This window comes from Puccinia triticina, chromosome 1A, assembly GCF_026914185.1.
Source record: "Puccinia triticina chromosome 1A, complete sequence".
NCBI classification, from domain to species: domain Eukaryota; kingdom Fungi; phylum Basidiomycota; class Pucciniomycetes; order Pucciniales; family Pucciniaceae; genus Puccinia; species Puccinia triticina.
In genome coordinates this window covers 1,749,448-1,767,632 of record NC_070558.1, presented here as the reverse complement: position 1 = coordinate 1,767,632, position 18,185 = coordinate 1,749,448, and the positions used below count along the sequence as shown (strand labels likewise).

The window sequence follows — 18,185 nt, the reverse complement described above, 5'->3', positions numbered from 1 at the left end:
GAGGGGTGGTCTGAGCAGGGCCGTACGCCTAGCAGGAGGGGTGGTCTGAGCAGGGCCGTACACCTAGCAGGAGGGGGGGGGGGGGGGGTTTGGGGGGGGCGGGGGGGTTATGAGGCAGAAAATGTGGATATTGCTACTCACTATTCAGACTGAGCAGGAAGGATAGGCTGGGGTGTGTGTACGCCGGGGGAGAAAGGTTGATTTGGAGAGGTGCAGGAACAAGAAGAGGTTGGTGAGTGATGGTGAGTTAGTTGTCAGAGCAAGAGTGCAATGAAAGTGGAGTGGATCAATTGGCTCAAATTGAACTTACAGTGGATAACCAAGTGCCAGTGGTGATGATTCAGGATGTTGTGATGCTACCAATGGTTGGATCGGGTGATGATTGTTATGACGGGAGGGAGAGCTGGGTGATATGGCTCCGAGTGAAGTAGTGATGTCGCGGCGTATTCAGTTTTACAGGGGCTTCCGGGGGGAACTAAAGGGGGGTACTCCTGAGGAATGACTTGAAAAAATTTTTGGCCGCTTTGCAGCCAAATCAAGTCATTGGTTTCTAGGAATCATGAGAATTCCAAGAATTTTATTTTTGGCGGGGTAGGGTTGGTATGGGGGTGCTCGTGGCTCCTTGTATGCATGTCTATAGTATGGGGTATGCAGGGTGACACAGGTGTATGATTTACAAACAATAATCTATATTTATGGTGTTCAAAGTTGGTTTGCATAATTTTATGCATGCATAAATCATAAAATCATAAAATCTTTTTTGTAGGGGATATAACTGTCTGATTATGTGATACAAAATTTCCTCATCAAAATATTTTTATGATTTTATGATTTATGCATGCATAAAATTATGCAAACCAACTCTGAACACCATAATTATCTGGACAATCCACTTGGCATGCCATTTAATATTACTGGGAAAATTGTTGGGTTGGATTTGGATGCATTGTAGCATCCTTTTTTGCCAATGTTAATCAGCCATTTGAACAAGAGCAAAGTTTCAAAGTTTATGGTAGTTTTCCGGGTCTATGACTACCACGACTTTTCCAAACTGTTGACCGGCCTTCACGATTTGAAAGCCGTCTTCGACCTGCTCAAAGCCGCGTAGAGTCTTGTAGACGACAGGCTGGATAGTGTGCTTATCGACGAATGCGACCATCTCTTTGAACTCTTTCAATGACCCCATCGTGCATCCTCGCAGTTCCAAGTTCTTCAACACTTCTGCCATTGTAAACGAAAGGGGACGGCCAGAGGTGCTAGGCCATTGAGAGGTTGTTGAGAGCATCCAGAGTGAGTGGTTGATCAACTTGCGAGCCATCTATTCAAGTAAGCTTGAGACATACCAGCCAAAGTTCACAATAATTCCACCGGGACGTAAGATTTTGCTGCATTTCTGAGCGATATCGCCTCCCCCTGAGTCTATCACCACGTCAAGGTATTGGGTTTCGGATGGAAGTAAAGACGCCAAACGCTGAGGCCAGGAATCTGACGAAGTAATATACAATCAATAGATTAGCCCTCCAGTCTGGGTATTGATCGGGACAACAAGAAAATAAAACGTTCACAAACCTTCGGTGTAGTTTACACCAGCCTTGGCACCCAATCGACAAGCCTGCTCTATTTTTTGCTCGCTGCTACTCGTGACCCAAACGTTTGCGCCGATAGCAACGCAGAACTGCAAAGCCCAGATTGCGACGCCGCCGCCGATGCCAGTGATCAAGATATTTGAGGACGGCTTGACCTGTCCCTTATTGAACACCGCTCTGAAGGCGGTGAGGCCGGCCAGAGGGACAGCCGAGGCGGACATGAGATCCAAATGGCTGGGGGCCGTCACACAATGGCTCGCGGGGATGTTGATGTGATCGGTGAACGTGCCAAGGCCATCGGTTTCGTGGGTCCCCCCGAGGATTCCAAATTCCTTTCCGGGCACATCCGGACCGCCGCGAGGATCGTTTAACCAATTTACGGCCGGGTAGACTAACACATCTTTCCCCGACAGGTGATGATCGCTTGGAGAAATCACTGTGCCGAAACAATCCGAGCCCAGAGTCGAACCGAACTTGATCTTCCGATAGAGACCTTTGCGGATCCACACGTCCCGATGGTTAAAAGCAAAAGACTTGATCTTGATCGTTAGGATCGGGTCGTCTGATTGCTGGTTCTTCTCGTTTTCGATATTTCGTTCTGGAATCTCGAACGGGCTTTCTTTGATCTGTATTTCGTGCCAGACCGCCGAACCTTTGCCGGCAGTACTCTCAGCGACAGATGATTGCTGTATAATTTGGACAGATTTCTGTGTTTTTGGCAGCTGAATCATCCTATCTCCTTGCGGCCGAGTACTGTGAGATTTGAAAAAGATGTGTGCGTGTGTGTGGATGTGTGGATGTGTGGATAAGATGAGTGCTGAATCGCAGATTTCAGACTGCGAGGGTTCAATCGGCCACTCCGCGGCACTCTTTGAAGGCTTATATCACCTCACAGCTAAATCGCATCAGCTGCATCTCCTCTTGCTTCTTTGCAGTGGGAGATGTCGCTCATCACTCGACCCCGAAAAGGTTATGGTCAAGTGAAGGTAATATTCGTCATTTTTTCATGTTATTATTGATTTCATTTCCGAGCCGTTCAAAACAGATGGCAGGATATACATCCAACTCCCAATCTTCATCAACTTCAGCTGCTCCCCGACGGCGTCGGCGTTTGTGGACATTTCATGCCACTTCATCATGTCAAACAGCTACGCCGGGGGTACTTCCCTGACTTAACTTAGCCTCCCGGGACTGGGGGTGCGGAGCACCCCGATGCGAAGCATCTCCCATATTTCCCAATGGGAGGCTTATGAGTTATTGGCTTTTTTCCGCGTGAGAGCTTCAGGAAATTTGTGGCTTTTGGCCAACTTTTTGAATCAAATTGACATTACACAGTGCACACTCATTGTGAGTCAGCAAGCTGAAGTTCGTGGGATAGCTGAGCATCTCAGCTTCAATGTAGTGTCACTTTTGTGATATCTACACTTGAAGGAGAGTGTTGCCCTTGCTCAGCAGTCAAGCTGGATGGATGATGGAGTTCTGTATTTCCTATTGCCTGTGGTGCCAGATTAAAGGCCTGATTTTTCTCTTTCTTTTGGTGTCAATCACCACTTTTTCCCCCTTCACAAACTCCTTCCATCCCCCTTTAAAGTTTGTGATTTTTGTGTTCGGCCAGAAGTGTGTATGCAAATTCTGAGAAGATCCATTTGGACTCAATTCAAGGCCCTGTTTGGCTGCCGCGTTATACGACATAAATGGTCAAATTTATGACGCCGCGACCCAAAGTTTGCCCCCCTTTCCACCAAAACTTTGAGACCCCCGGGGGTAGCGCGTCATAAATTTGACCATTTATGTTGTATAACGCGGCAGCCAAACAGGGCCTTAAATTGAGTCCAAATGGATCTTCTCAGAATTTGCATACACACTTCTGGCCAAACACAAAAAAATCACAAACTTCAAAGGGGGATGGAAGGAGTTTGTGAAGGGGGAAAAAGTGGTGATTGACACCAAAAGAAAGAGAAAAATCAGGCCTTTAATCTGGCACCACAGGCAATAGAAATACACAAGAAGAAGACCCCTGAAAGGGGAGCAGGAAAAAACTCCCACCAAAACACTGAAAGCTCTCAAGCCAAATTCTTGGCTTTACCTGCAAGTCCCTCCTTTGGAGGGCGCTTCGCGCCAGCCCAGGCTGTACCAGGGCCCTCTGAAGCAAGGGACTTGTGATAAGTCAGGTACTTCCTGGCAAGCAACATTGTGGATGCGGCGGGTGACACTGAAACCCATGTGGAATTCACTGTGCCCCCGTCGGTATCACCCTGTATCACCACCCCGTCGAAGATCCGGGGAGACAATGGCATACCCAGTCGTCTCCGAGCTTAACAAAGCCTCCCAATGAGGGAGCCCCCAGGGTCTCCTCTTTCTCGCAACCTCCCGGAGGTTGCACTCTGTGCAAGGCGCTTCAACGCGCCGCGCCCCCCGGCAGGCGAGCAACTTGTGCTAAGTTCAAGTCGTCTCCACCCTCCTGGGGTCAACTTGTGATAGACTCACAGGGGAGCCAACAACTGTGTTCCACAAAGAGTCCTTGTGGTTCCCACAGACAAGGAATCCACGGCCGTTGCTGGTGGAGCCAATGGGAACACACACCGTCACGTTTGTTCTGAGTCCCTCTTAAGTCCAACACATCAGTTGCCATTCTCTAACTCACCTATCATGAGCCAGCCTGCAGACCCGGGCACCATCACCACCATTGCTCCGGCCAGATTGGCCAATGGAAAGATATCAATCCAGCACCTGGGAGACGTTAAGTCACCCATTTATCCAATTTGGATAGTTGCTGCACAAGCGGACTTCACATCTGCGCTCGAGTGGGCTTACGCAATACTAGAGCTTGACGGGTTCGCACAGGGCACATCTACCTTGGCAGACAACAATGGCTTGTTTTATTGGTTTGTTGATGCTGTGCACAAGTCATCTTGAGATGCTGGCAAAGGACAATCTTGCCCTTGGGACTGTGGAAGTTAGTGTACGTCAGATACCCATTAGTTTTGCCATGTTGTGTCTGCTGATTGTGTACATACTTCTGTGTATTTTCCGCAGAGGATTCACCCCACTGTGATGGTAAATATGGGTGGGAGACCCAAAATGTCCGCACAGGTTCGCGGAGGTTGCAGGCTGCGGATTCCGCAAGACTGGCACGGAGTGGCACAGTGCAGAATATGTCTATGAGGCGGTGCGCGGGCTTCTGTACACAGCGCAGCGGTGGCGGAGCTCATTGGAAAAGCTGGACTTGACTTAAGCAGGCTGGCGCCGACTGGATAGTATAGGCTGTGACTGGGGGAAGCCAGGCAGCCAAAGCGGGCTACACCAGCAGGCGTAGCTGGGGCTGAGGCGGCGTGTGGGATCCCGGCATTGAAGGCTAGGCTAGACAGGGGCGAGGAAGCTGAGGCAAGAGGAGTCCAACGGCGGGCGATGATGGGCGGCGATGTTTACAGAAGATCCGTGTGAGAGTGGTATGGGCGGATGATGTGTGTGGTTGTGGGAGCGTGGCTTGGTGGATGGTGTGCGTGAGAGGCATGCAGAGGAGGATGGTTTCTTTCTCTCAGGATTGTGTTTTCCTTTTTGTACAAAGGGAATGGGGGTTTTCCTCCCCCCCATCCATCATCTCATCATGGTTTTTCTTTACGGATTTTACTTCATTCTTGTTACTCTGGTACGGATTCCTTACGGCAGAGATGTTACTACTTGTGGCGGAGTTGTTTTGACGTGCAGAGTTGTCTTGTGTGTACTTTACAACAGATTTCACAGTGTTTACTGTGGCTTTTCTATGTGTTTTGTGGTTATTTATATGTTATTTTACATGCTTCTTTGATTATTATACCCATACACTTACTTGCAGAGCGGAGCAGAGTTTCCCCAGATTACCCGACTTTACCGGGGAATCATCTTGGAGCAGCGGAGGTCCTGACATTTCTACACAGTGACCTCTTTTGCTCACCACACCGCGAGCCTGCTGGCAGCGCCGCACTCTCATTCAACTTTAATCTAAAAAACCTGCAAGCGCAACACTCAACCAGCCTACCAATCATCCTCTGCCTCCAAAGAGGCAAACTCCCCCCATTGGACTTCTATTTAGCATGTTCACTCCTCCTTTCTCCATGCCCCAATTTCTCTCCATATGTCAAATCCTGTTGGAATACCAGTCCAGGAAATGATCTCAAAACACACTATCTTTCACTAGACATTGGAAGGCATTTAAAGGTACAATAAACAGGGAGCTGTGCAAGCTTGACTTGAAGTGGGGTGCAGCGCAGGCAATCTTGAGAGGTGTAAAGATAGCCTCTGACATTTGTGAAGCTCAAGACACTCAAGTCTAGCACACTAGACTCCTGTTGGTTTTACCTTCAAATGCCATCCAATGAAAGATATTGTGGTTTGAGATCATGTCCTGGACTGGTTGGTATTTCAACAGGATGTGACACATGGAGAGAAATTGGGGCATGGAAAAAGGAGGAGTGAACATGCTAACTAGAAGTCCAAGGGGACCAAGCCCGGTATTTTGCCTCTTTGAAGGCTGAGGATGATTGGCAGAATGGATGGATGTTCTGCTCCCACATTTGTTAGATTTTGCAACACTGTATCCACTGTGCTACACTAAAAAAAGAGGCCTTTTGATGTAGTGCAGTGGTTGACTGCTAAATGGCCAGACCAAAAAGCAATAGCGCAGCGGGAACACCACTCACCCTGGGCAAATTGGGGTCATGAGAAGCATACAGGTTGTGTGGTCCTTTCCGCCTGTCAGTTCATGCTACACTGGGTTGCTACGCTAACCATAGCAGTTAGCGTAGCGCAGCGCAGCGCAAATGCACTATTTTTTAGCGTAGCGTTAGCGCAATTGCACGCATATGCGCTAACGCTACGCGCACGCGGTGCGCAGCTATTTTAGCTGATAGCGTAGCTTTAGCGCATATGCGCGCAATTGCGCTAACGCTACACATGCAGGGCGCAAAAGAGCGCGCGCTACGCTGCGCTACAGCGCCTTTAGCGGGAAAAAAGGGCTTTTTTTCCGCTAAAAGCGCTGTAGCGCAGCGCAGCGTAGCGTAGCGACTGTAGCGGCGCGCTAACGCTAACAAAGAATTGGCGCGCTGTTAGCGCCGCTGAAAATTAGCGCAGTGTAGCGGCGCTAACAGCGCGCTAACGCTATGCAAAATAGATGGGCGCTTTTTGCCGCTACGCTAACGCGTAGCGCTGAAATAGCGTAGCGTAGCGTAGCGACCCAGTGTTGATTCATGGGAGTCCTTTCAGGTGTATAGTGGGTTAGCAGAAGCTTTAGACACCACATTTTTCATTGCAGGAGCTCAGTCCACCAACCAGAAGTCATGAGATTGGCTAGAGAGTTGGACAATAAGTTCCCCAGAATGACTATGAAATAAAAAAAAGGAAAAGTGAAAGAATGAAAATAGTGAAAAATATCTAATTTCTTGAATGGATTTACTTTGCGCACTGCGGAAAACTCTTTGCGCACTGTGCAGTATAGTACATCAAGCGCGTCTGGGCACATGCCCCAGTCCCGCGCGGCCGAGCGCCACCGGGGGTTTGGGGGGTGCCCAGAGGGCTTGATTGGGGAGGTTGGCTGGGCGGCGGATCTTGGCACATGCCCAAGTCCCGCTTGGCCAACCCCAAGCTCTGGGCCGATGGGATCATTGCGGTAACATATCTAGACTGATGTGTGTACCGGCCATCGGATGTGTCAATATCAAGGGCCAATACACTGCTAGTCTTGGGGAGGAGAGAACTACCCCTCCTCGATGGTTGGTCTGCAAACCGGTCATTGAGAGGGAGAGACGACTCCCTTCTTGGTGGTTGATACCTGTATCGGTCATCAAGAAGGGAAAGTCTTGATGACCGGTCTGTAGACCAACCATTGAGGAGTGGAAATTCTCTCCTTGATGGCCGGCATCTTTGGCAGGTGTGGCACCCTTGCTTGGCCTCGGCCCAGCGGGGCTTTGTGCCAAACCCCGCCAACTTGGCCATGTGCCAAGCGGGGGTTTTGGGTGTGTCACACACGCTTTGGGCTTGGCCAAGCAGGCTTGGGCTTTTCACCTCCGAACTTGTGCATGTGCCCAGACGGGCTTGATGCACTATACACAAATTTCCAAACACTTTGCACACTGCAGGTGAAGGAGTTAAATTTTTCAAGATTTTTTTTGACAAAGTGTTTGGAAATTTGTGCACTGCACAGTAGAGGTGTGTTTACTCCTCTTGATGACCCGGACCGTTCCGGTGTGGAACTACTCTTGGGATGAATAGAGCTGGAGAGGGAATGGTGCTTTAATGGGCTGCCTCTCTGGGAACAAGAAAAAGATATAAGAGTGTGGACTCTTATGGAAAGGTGTGGCTATAGAGGATTCTTGAGGTATGTCTTGAGGGTTACTTTTCTACTAATCTAATATTTTGTACACAGATAGCAAGCTTGTCCAATCTGATTTATTGGCATAAGCAAGGCTAATGATAGGTGACCAGTGATCTGAATTACTTTGACAGGATCTGATGGGGAACAAATGAAGAGGAAAACAACCCAGTTTATATACACAAGAAAGAGGAGCCATGAGGAAACAAGGATAACCTGAAGGGAAGCATAGAACATTCTACTTCTATAGGATGAAACAGCCATGTGGTCAGAGTAGTGGGTCAAGGAGTCACATGATGGTGTAATAGTGGGTGGGGATGATGCCATCTTCTGGGGGCTATGGTGCAATCTTCCTAGTTGGAGGAGGGGATATGTGAGACATAACAGGGGTAGAATATTCTATGATCTAAGATAGGAGGAGCAACAAAGGGTAGTTAAGTTACGTTGTGTTATCCGCGCAATTTTGGTAACGTAACTACCCTTGTTATCCGGGGCCCTCCGTTACTTTACTAGTAACGGGGTCATTTCAGGCCCCGCGCGTAACGTAACGGGCCTCAAAAATGAGGCCCGTTATTGCGTTATCCCCCGGATAACGCAATAACGGACCATTTGAGGCTTTTTAGCCTCATTTTTTGCCCGTTCTCAAGGGCTCCGCGCGCCCGGATAACGCAACGAGCATAAGAAAAACCAGCTCAACGTGTTGCAATAACGTAATTGCACTGCTGTTATGCGTAACGCGTAGATAACGACAAAAATTTTGTTACGTTACCGTTATCTACGCATTACACGTAGCGTAACTACCCTTTTTTGGGAGGAGTTAGGTGTTTCAGGAAGTGTTTCAGGAAGTAATAATCTAGGGATCTAAGATAGGAGGAGTCAGGTGTTTCAGGAATTGTTTCAGGAAGTAATAATGTAGGTGAGGTTTGGGGCTATGTCTAGTATAATGTGTACCATTTTGGGTTTGGAGGGTGAAGGGTTTCAAGGGTGCTTAGAGAATCTCCAACGGTCCCTGGATCGCGCAGACCCTGGGTCGCGGCCCTGGACCACATGTAACGGGGTATCCCAGGCTTGGTCCACAGCGGACTCGCCAGAAATAGAGACCCGACAAGAGGTTGGACCAACTTGTCGTCGGCAATACCACAACTTGCCCGTCGAGCCACACAGACAGATGACCACCTTCTGGTCATCCTTCCAATTCTTGAACACCCGCCGGTCATCCTTTCAATGACCGGCCATGTGCATCATGCCCGGTCATTGATAGGATATCCATTCAGGGTCATCATTCTTGCTGCCCGGTCATTGGTCTGGATGACCGGTCATCAGTCTCGATGCCCGGTCTCCGGTCTTGATGACCGGCCATCAGTCTTGATGCCCGGGCATCGGTTTCGATGACCGGTCATCAGTCTTGATTCCCGGGCATCGGTTTCGATGACCGGTCATCAGTCTTGATTCCCGGGCATTGGCTTCGATGACCGGTCATCAGTGTCGATGCCTGGTAATTGGTCTCAATGACCTGTAATCAGTCTTGATTCCCGGTGATTGGTCTCAATGACCGGTCATCCTATTGATGACCGGTCATGGGCATCGATGCCCGGTCATCCTATTGATGATCGGTCATCGGCAGCGAGATCCAATTGAATGAAAAGAGAATCGGCCGGTAGGTGAGGTATCGTGCGGTATAGTGTGCGTGGGGTGCGAGCTGGTGCGAGGTGTGGTCCAAGAGGCAACTGTCGGGTTGGAGCAGACTCGCCACAAGTGGAGGGCTGCAGCGAGTTGAGGCGACTCGGGAGGCGTTTGGCGAGTCAGATAGCGAGTCTGTTGGACCCCGAAAACTCACCCGACTCGCTAAATTGGGGTCGCGAGTCCCGCTTTAGCAAGTCCGTTGGAGATGCTCATATACATCTTTGAGCACATGGTTCTAAGTAAACACTAGAAGAAGGGGGTAACATGTGATCTGGGTAGATGTTTGAGAATAGGGAGAGGGTTTATCCAAGAGAGGGGGAGTGTGGGAAGAGGGAATACTATTATCCAGGGTATGACCATTGAGTGGGGATGTTGAGGGCCTTGGGCTTTGCTGACAAGGGGGCCAGAGGTATGGGATTTAGTCTTGAGGTGTGACAGCCTTGTGATTGATGGTTGCTGGTTTTCTGGGTAGATCAGGATTGGCTTACCACACCGGTCATCAAGAGGAATGCTTAATCTCTCAATAACCAGGACTGTTCCGGTAATCGAGAGGTGTGTTTACTCCTCTCAATAACCAGGACCGTTGTGGTAGTCAGAAAGCGTCCTACCGTGACAAAATGTCCGGTGGAGCCTTCTTCTACGCAAGATAATCCCGAGTAGTCAAGGGATACTCCAAACTCCGTGTAATCAAAGCATCAAGATAGCTCTGCAGGCTTAAAGTAACCATAAAGTAATCATAATAATAAAGGTCCATCTAAAACAGTAAAGTAACGCTCCTGAACAACTCCGCTCGACGTTCCGTAAAGAATAAGATAACCGTAAAAATAAAACTCCTCCCCATCAAAAATCCGCCCAAGTAAAGTAAAGTCCGCAATAATAATAATAATAATAATAATAATAATCCTCCCTCCAAAGGTCCGTGAGGGAAAGGTTCCCCCTCCCCCTCCCATATCAACAACTCTCCATTGCTCCACCATAGAAAAATAAACCATGAGAAAACTCCGCCACATGTCATAAACCAATAGAAAAGGAAATAACAAATAGAAATCCTCCTCCCATCTCACGCACGCCGCATGCCTCCGCTCCCACGTCGTCATTTGCGCCTCCACTGCTCGCCGTAGACAGCCGCCCAACCTCCGATCATCCATCATCCACGCCCCTGTCTAGCCTCCGGTGTTGGGATCCCACACGCCGCCTCCGCCCCAGCTACGTCCGCTGACGTAACTCGCTTCAGCTGCCACGGCTTCCCCCAATCGCCGCGTCGTTCTAGATAGTCCGCGCTGAAATGCCTGGACTCAGCAAGTCCGCTCCGCTCCGCACGCCGCAGCTCCGCCACCTCTGACCGCACGCTCCGCGCCCAGCCTATGCGCTCCGCCTCCGCCGCTTGAAGATCCTGCGCCGCCCAAACCGCCTGCGGAGCCCTCATACCCCGCCGCAGCCGCGCGCCCGAACCTTACCAGACACTTTGGCGCCCCGCACCAAACGGCCACCACACCGTTCTGGTCATCAAGAGGTGTGTTTACTCCTCTCAATAACCAGGACCACTGCGGTCATCAAGAGGTGTGTTCACTCCTCTCAATAACCGGTACTGTTCCGGTCATCAAGAGGTGTGTTTACTCCTCTTGATAACCGGGACCGTTCCGGTCATCAAGAGGAATGCTTAATCCCCTCGATGACTGGTGATTTGCACCCACGTCCGTGCTGGCTGGCCATTGGAGGAGTGGGTATACTGCGCTTGGGGACCAGCCAGTGCCGGCCATTGGCATTTATGTACTTCTGCCCCTCAAACTCTGTTTTTGAGGGGCTGTGTACCCAATTAATGAGTTTTTTGCAGGTTGAAAATCTCCGGGGAGCGGGAGCCTCTGCTGAGGCTTTTTTTGTATTTCTTTTTCATTATTTTGTGTGTCAAGCTGAGTTGTGCAGATACTCCAAGAAATTGGAGGAGGGGCAAGAAAAATCCCCTCTGCCGGCTGGCAGAAAAAAAAGGAATTTCCATGGTTTTCATTTGCAGTGCGCAAAGCATTTTGAGCTACTGCGCACTGTGGCCGGGATGTTGAGTGGACGCCCCCTGCAGTGCGCAATGAGTTTTTTGCAGTGCACGAAGTACATCCTTTCATTTTTTTTATTTCATAATCATTCTGGGGAACTGATTTTCCACCACCTTAGCCAATCTCATGACTTCTGGTCTGTGGACTGAGCTTCTGCATTGAAAAATGTGGTGTCTAGAACTTCTGCTTATAACCCACTGTACATGACAAGCTGTCTGGATCCTGACATGCAGCTCACAGCTTCAACATGTCACATGCACAGTGACTGTGCAGAGTTTTTCACAGACCTGTCTACCACAGCTTACATACATCACAGCCAGTCCTGCAAATGGTGTGTGACAAGGGGGTGGGATTTTTTTTATGTATTTATGTAACATGCAGGACCATGCAACCTATATGGCTCATGACTCCGATTTGCCCGGGATGGCTGCGCTACTTGTTACGCGCAGCAATTCTCCGCTACCTCCCAGGGCAATTAGCAAAAGCAAAAATTCACTACGCTACCCGCTAAATTGGCGGGCAGCAGAACAGTTTTATGCTCTAAACGTGTTTTATATGTTTGAAAGCCTTTTTCTTTTATTTTCTTGGCTCCCACATGGCAGAGAAAAGCAGGGCCGATCGCTACGTGATCGCTTCTTCAGCGCGCTATTTTTTGATTTTTTTTCTTTGGGAAAATCAAAATCGTGTAGCGCAGCGACCCAAAAAATCGCTGCGCTAACGGGCTAACCGCTTCGCTGCGCTAAACGCAGTGCAGCGGATACACCGTTGGATTCGGGCACCTGGTTAAATCATGACGTGGTTGTTAGTGTAAGTTCCATCTCTTTTTCCTGGCAACCAAATCCTGAGGCTCATGGTCTGTTCCACACTGAGTGGGACTGCAGGTGTTGCAAGATTTTCATCCTAGACATGCACTCATGAGTCGCACGGATGTAGGGGGCTCAATCTACATCAGCTTATTGGTGTGCATGGTGCATCTTTGGTTCCATAAATATGTATGTATATGTATTCAGTGTCAACAGGATCAAACTGACCTTGGTCCAATCACCTTTTGTGCTCGCATGTGGAACTGGAGGGCTTAACCTTTGGGCCTTGGTTGTTTGGCTTTGTTATGCTTGTGTAACTCGTTTGAAGCATCTTCAAGTCTCCGCCTGACCCAAGTACAAAATCACGACGGTCAACAGCCCCGGTTTCTCTCTGGCCAGCTGTATCCACAGAAATAACATCAGCCTTACAATCAATCACAGATACGCGTACGACGAAGTCATCCGAGAAATGCTCTCCCAGACGCCACCTGCTCCAGCCGCCGAGGACTCGGCGGGACCAGAAGATGAAATCCGGGCCGCTGAAGCTGAGTTTACTTCCAAACAGACGGGCCATCCGTCCGATCGAATGGTGGAAGATCCCCCGGCTGGTGAACAATCTTCGAGTCGCCCGCCAGAGTCGGCGGATCAGCAACCCCGGAAGAAACTCAAGTTGACTGAGGCTGATAAGAAAAGAAGCGTTAGGATGTTTGGAGCACTCATGGTAATATCCTTTGAGATAATTACATTCATATATATTAATCTGCTCACAAATTCACTGAAATCCTGGTTGTTCTTCAGGGCACGCTGAGCAAATTCCAGGACGAAACTTCGAAAACAAAGCAAACCGATGCGGTTAGTCTTGTTCCCGAAACTCGTGCCATCCATAGGCTTCTATGTGCTCATCCACACAAAATAATCATGGGTTGATTTATTAGGCGAAACGGCGAGCGGCCGTAGAAAGTAGACTCCAAGCCAAACTAAAGCTTGAAGCAGAGGCCCTTCATCTATTGCGAGCTTGTGAAGTTGAAGAGATTAATTTGAAGCAGCAAGTCTTACGCAAGGCGGATGAGCTGGGTTATCTCTCCGGACTGGTTAGCCTGAATGCCTTTATCTTTATCTATTTTCTTTTTCCAAGTCACCCCCAAAACAACTAACAACAAGATGGTCTCTTCCCTCTTTGGTTGTTGAATTGGACAGCATACTATCAAATTTGCCAATAAACTGGCATTTTCCCATTACTTACGTACTTCTACATCCAAAAAGACAGACGCTGACCAAAACGAACCACATTTGACTACATACGGGCGACCGCGCCACTCAGATCAACCCATCTTCTGGCTCCCTCATAAGCTACTGCCCGAACAAAAGGAGTTGATCGAAAAGTGAGCCGAAGCTTCTGGGATGCTGACAATTCAAACCTCATCTGAACTTACTTCCGCTTACTGCCCATCCAGACAACGTATGGAAACGCAAGAAGAAGTTGAAGAGGAGCAACATCAGTGGGAGGAGGAGCGACTAGCAAAGGAGGTAAGACATGAATACTCCCTTGCAAATCCTTCCTCTTTTTCAACTGAAATTTAGCCCCATTTCTTACACCTGTTTTATACCCGCGACTTCGCAGGAGGAACTGGAAAAGCTGCAGGCACATCGAGACTCTCGGCTAGCTGAAATCCAAACGGAAAAGGCCCGGGCACGAGCAAATGCAGGCACTGAGCCGAACCCAGACCCAGCCAGCACAAGCGCAACCGTGACGGCGACAGCTAACGAAACTGCTGAGGTGGATCGAAGGCAACCCTCGGAGATTCGCCAAGATACTCCAGATGTTGTGATGGATAATGGTAGAGACGAAGACGCGGTCGAATATTAAAAGAGGTGGGGCCCGTCGTTTTGCACTTGGAACTGTACACCATGTCGTGGTGAGATCTCAGCCGTATATCGAATGAGCTAGTCATCACTCGTTACCCGAAAAAACCTTACGTGATCCGGGCATTAAATCGACCTTTTTCTTTTGTTCACTGAGTTATATATGTCTACCCATATAATTTTGATATCTTTCGACGTGAAAAGGGCCTGGCTTGTTTGTTTTAAGATTTGGCTCATCATCAGATCAATCACCCTAGATCGATTTATATCTCCCTATTCGAACGCCTAAAAATCAGATTGTTTAAATCTGCCACGATCCTTGCAATGAATCAACTGTGCTGCAGTTGCCGTTTGCATTCAGGGTCCCAAATCTGCGGCCCAAGTGCCTCTTCTAGCGAAAACAAGGAAATGTAAAAGTGAAGGCCCTAATGGGTTCCGCAGAGTGGATGTGGGCCAACATGCAAATTACAATTTGAAGTGCACCAGTTTCCTGAGGCTCGATGCTAAAGAACAAATGGCGTTTTTTTGATGTACATACACAGCTGACAGAATCACCCAAGGTATAAGTAATCGACCCTTTTTAACTGGGAAGAAACTCAACCTTGGTCCGGATGAGGCTAAATCCAAGCTCTTAGATGAAGGCATGATATTATTCAATCATTTTATTCAGATTAGATACACACCTGCCGCCGAACATTTCATGGACCATTTGCAAAGAGACTTTAGCTGTGCCGCCTATCTGGACGTGAAGAATATTACTTTTTGCGGCATCCAAGTCATAAATCACGAAGGCTGCATCGAGTGGAAGAAAAATGACGGATGGACAGCACTTCACGCCGAAATCGAGCACAATGACAACCCTTACCTTGTCATCTTGTTCAACTTAACGATGGTCAGCGAGCGTTGATGCTAATTAATGGTCTCAGCGATATTGGTTTCAAAAACAAAGTTGCAGAAGAAATCAAGTATTGATTATCTTGGATGCTTTACAATCAGGAAGGGGGAAAAAATGCATTTTACAAGCAAACAAGTTGGAGACACCAAATGACAATTTTGATCGTAGCACCACGCCTGGACCAGGCTAAAACAAGCCCCCCAAAGATACATGTTGCAATTTGAAACATACCGATTGATTGCAATTTTAGATGTAAGATGATAATGGTTTTCTATTTTTGGAGAAGTAGCAAATCATGCCAAGACAGCTCGATAGTCCCATTCGCAGCCACGCTTTTTAGTGCTGGGGTACTGATGGGTTATGCCCGGTTGGAAAGTTCGAGGGGCAGGGAAAGAAGCGGACTGAGGGAAGTTTCTCGGAGGATTGAGCGAGAACGCCGGGGGTGGACTGGGAGCTATAGGATGAGATGAATCGTCCGAAATACACAGGAAGGAAACAGGAAAGGTAGGATTAGAGAGCGGGGTCGATAGATGAGCGCTTAGCATGATGCAACAAGAGGGCTTACGTCGATTACTAGCTGGGGCTAAGGTGCCAGAGACGACCATACTCTGAGGGCGTAGTCTGGCGGTACCGTTAGCTCGAGGGGTAGCGACGCCCAAGTTATCGGGTGCAGGAGGGGTACTCAAGCCACGAGGACGGCTGTCTAGGAGGGTACTAGAGCGCGAGGCGTGATGTGAGCTGGCGGGCGGAGGAGGTGGTAAGTGTGCGGGGGCTGCGAAAGACTTCGGCCGTGCTGTCGATGAGGGGGCAAAAAGTCCAGGTGGGGGTCGTGCAGGGGGAGGATGCAGACGTGCAGGTGGGGATGGTTGACTTTCATTGAATTTATTTGCAGGTTGTACAGGTGGCGGTGGAGGGGGAGGGGGTGGACCAGGACGACGAGGAGGTGTGGACGCCGGCCTTACGATACTAGGAAGATCCGAGGTGAATGAATTAGTAGAAGCTGATAATCCGGATGGACGAGGTGGTGGAGGTGGTGCTTTTCTACTGAGTGATCCACTCAGACTCGGGGAATTGGTGCTAGTCCGAGGAGGCGGTGGGGGTGGTGCAGCCCTGGCGCCTGGTCGAGAAGGGAGGGGTGGTGGTTGGACTGAATTGACAGTGTGGGGTCTGGGGGGAGGAGGAGGAGGTGTGAATGTTGCTGCAGGACGAGGCGGAGGGTTGCGGGGTGGGTGGCCAATCGACGACGTCCTCACAAGGGAATTGACAGGCGAGGTTTGCGTTTGGGTGCGAGCGGGGGGCGGTGGAGGTTGTCGAGCGTCTTGTGCGACCATAGCTGCAAGCGACTTTGTTGGGCGGAGATTGTTTTGACTAGGGATTATATTCGGCGTGAAAGGAGCGTTCGGCGTAGGCTGGGATGGTATTGTGCGAGTTGATGTAGATGATTGAGGTGGGACAGGCGGTGGCGGAGGTGGGCGAGAGGAAGTGGAGGGAGCTGGAGCCGGTGGAGGCGGAGGTGGCCGTGTGGGGTTGGGGAGCTGAGGAGGAACAGGTGGAGGGGGTCGAGAAGATGGTTGATTCGAGCCAATCATTGACGGGGCAGGGGGCGGTGCTCGGGATGGAGGGCCAGCCGTGGCTGGTTTGGGAACCGGAGGTGCAGCTTTGAAAGAAGGAGTCGATGCAGGCCCGCTGGTCTTCCTCAATGTCGGCATTCCGCCGGCAAAAAGGCCACCAAGTTGAGGAGGCCCGTTGGTCATCCCAGCCGCCGCAGAACTTTGAGAATCGGTCTTTGCGTGCTGAGGAGGCTTTGGAGCGCCAGTCGTGGATTTCATGCCGGGAGGTCTGGGGGCACTGGCCAACCCGCCACCTGGGCGAGCACCACCAGCACCAGCACCAGCAGGCGAGCCGGCCACAATGGGAGCACTGCGATCATTTGTTTGGGCTTTCTTGAGTCTCCTTCCAGCTTGAATCTGTGCAGCGAGCGCACCATCCATCTTACGCTGCGGCGAAAAAAAGGGATAGGGATGAGTACACTAGATCTCGACGAAAAGAAATATAGCAGAAAACAGTCTATTGCGGATATAACAGAAAACAGTGTGGAGCTCACGAATCTATTGAATGTTTATGTACCTGTGGAGAAAAAAGGACAACTCAACGTGCGGATCAGTCAAGAGGGTTCTGAACAACGAGATTGTAGATACATACCACAACCACAGCCAGTAGAAGAGGACGCAATTGATCCGAGATGAAGTGCTGGTTGATTGATCTCTGGTGAGTATTTTGAGTTTTTTGTGGTGGGAGGAGGACACAACATAAAGAAATGTTTCGATGGTTTTAACTCAGGCAGTGTCCCCCGGGTCCCCCGGGGAGGGGAGGGGTCTGATGAACACAGCCACTGGCGACCCTTTGACGTCATCGCGCCCCAACGCGAGAAAACATGCTTTTTTTGTATCACTGGTTGCATGTACACTACAACCTCCATGGCTTTCTTGGTGGTCTTATCTTGGGCTGAAGTTTTGGACTGTCAACCACCAAATCGCACTGAATCACTGCCTGCAATTTGCTAGCTTTCATCTGGAGACTTGCAGCTTGTTGGTCACTGCCGTATTGATAGAAATATCACGTACATAATTATCAATTGCCTGCACACATGATCCGTCAAATCATTACACACGGGAAGCAAAGATTGTTCAAAAGACAGAAAACATGATGGACGTTCCCAAGATTCATAAGGAAAACAGAGCACAGATCTGGTAGACTGGAGAATTTTTTTGCTTGTTTTTAAACAGCTTATAGTCTTAGGGCCTGCGACATAGGAGAAATGCATGGAAATTACCACTATTCTATCGTAAAAGATAAATAACTTATAATTGTATTTTTTTGCTTTCTTTGGAACACTTAGATTACAAGAAATTGTCGAAATTAGTTAAAATTCTTGGAGTGGAATTTCTTCCCCCGCACCGT

General features: G+C 49.2%; 1 protein-coding gene across 1 annotated transcript; it reads right to left on the bottom strand.

The window, feature by feature from the left end:
• Positions 1-1,000: 1,000 nt before the first annotated feature.
• Positions 1,001-2,317, bottom strand: PtA15_1A233 (uncharacterized protein; the record flags this gene model as incomplete). The annotated part of the gene is made up of 3 exons (XM_053165239.1): positions 1,001-1,256; positions 1,344-1,485; positions 1,570-2,317. The coding sequence occupies 3 exons, from the start codon at positions 2,315-2,317 to the stop codon at positions 1,001-1,003; spliced, it is 1,146 nt and encodes a 381-aa protein (XP_053016450.1).
• Positions 2,318-18,185: the final 15,868 nt, after the last annotated feature.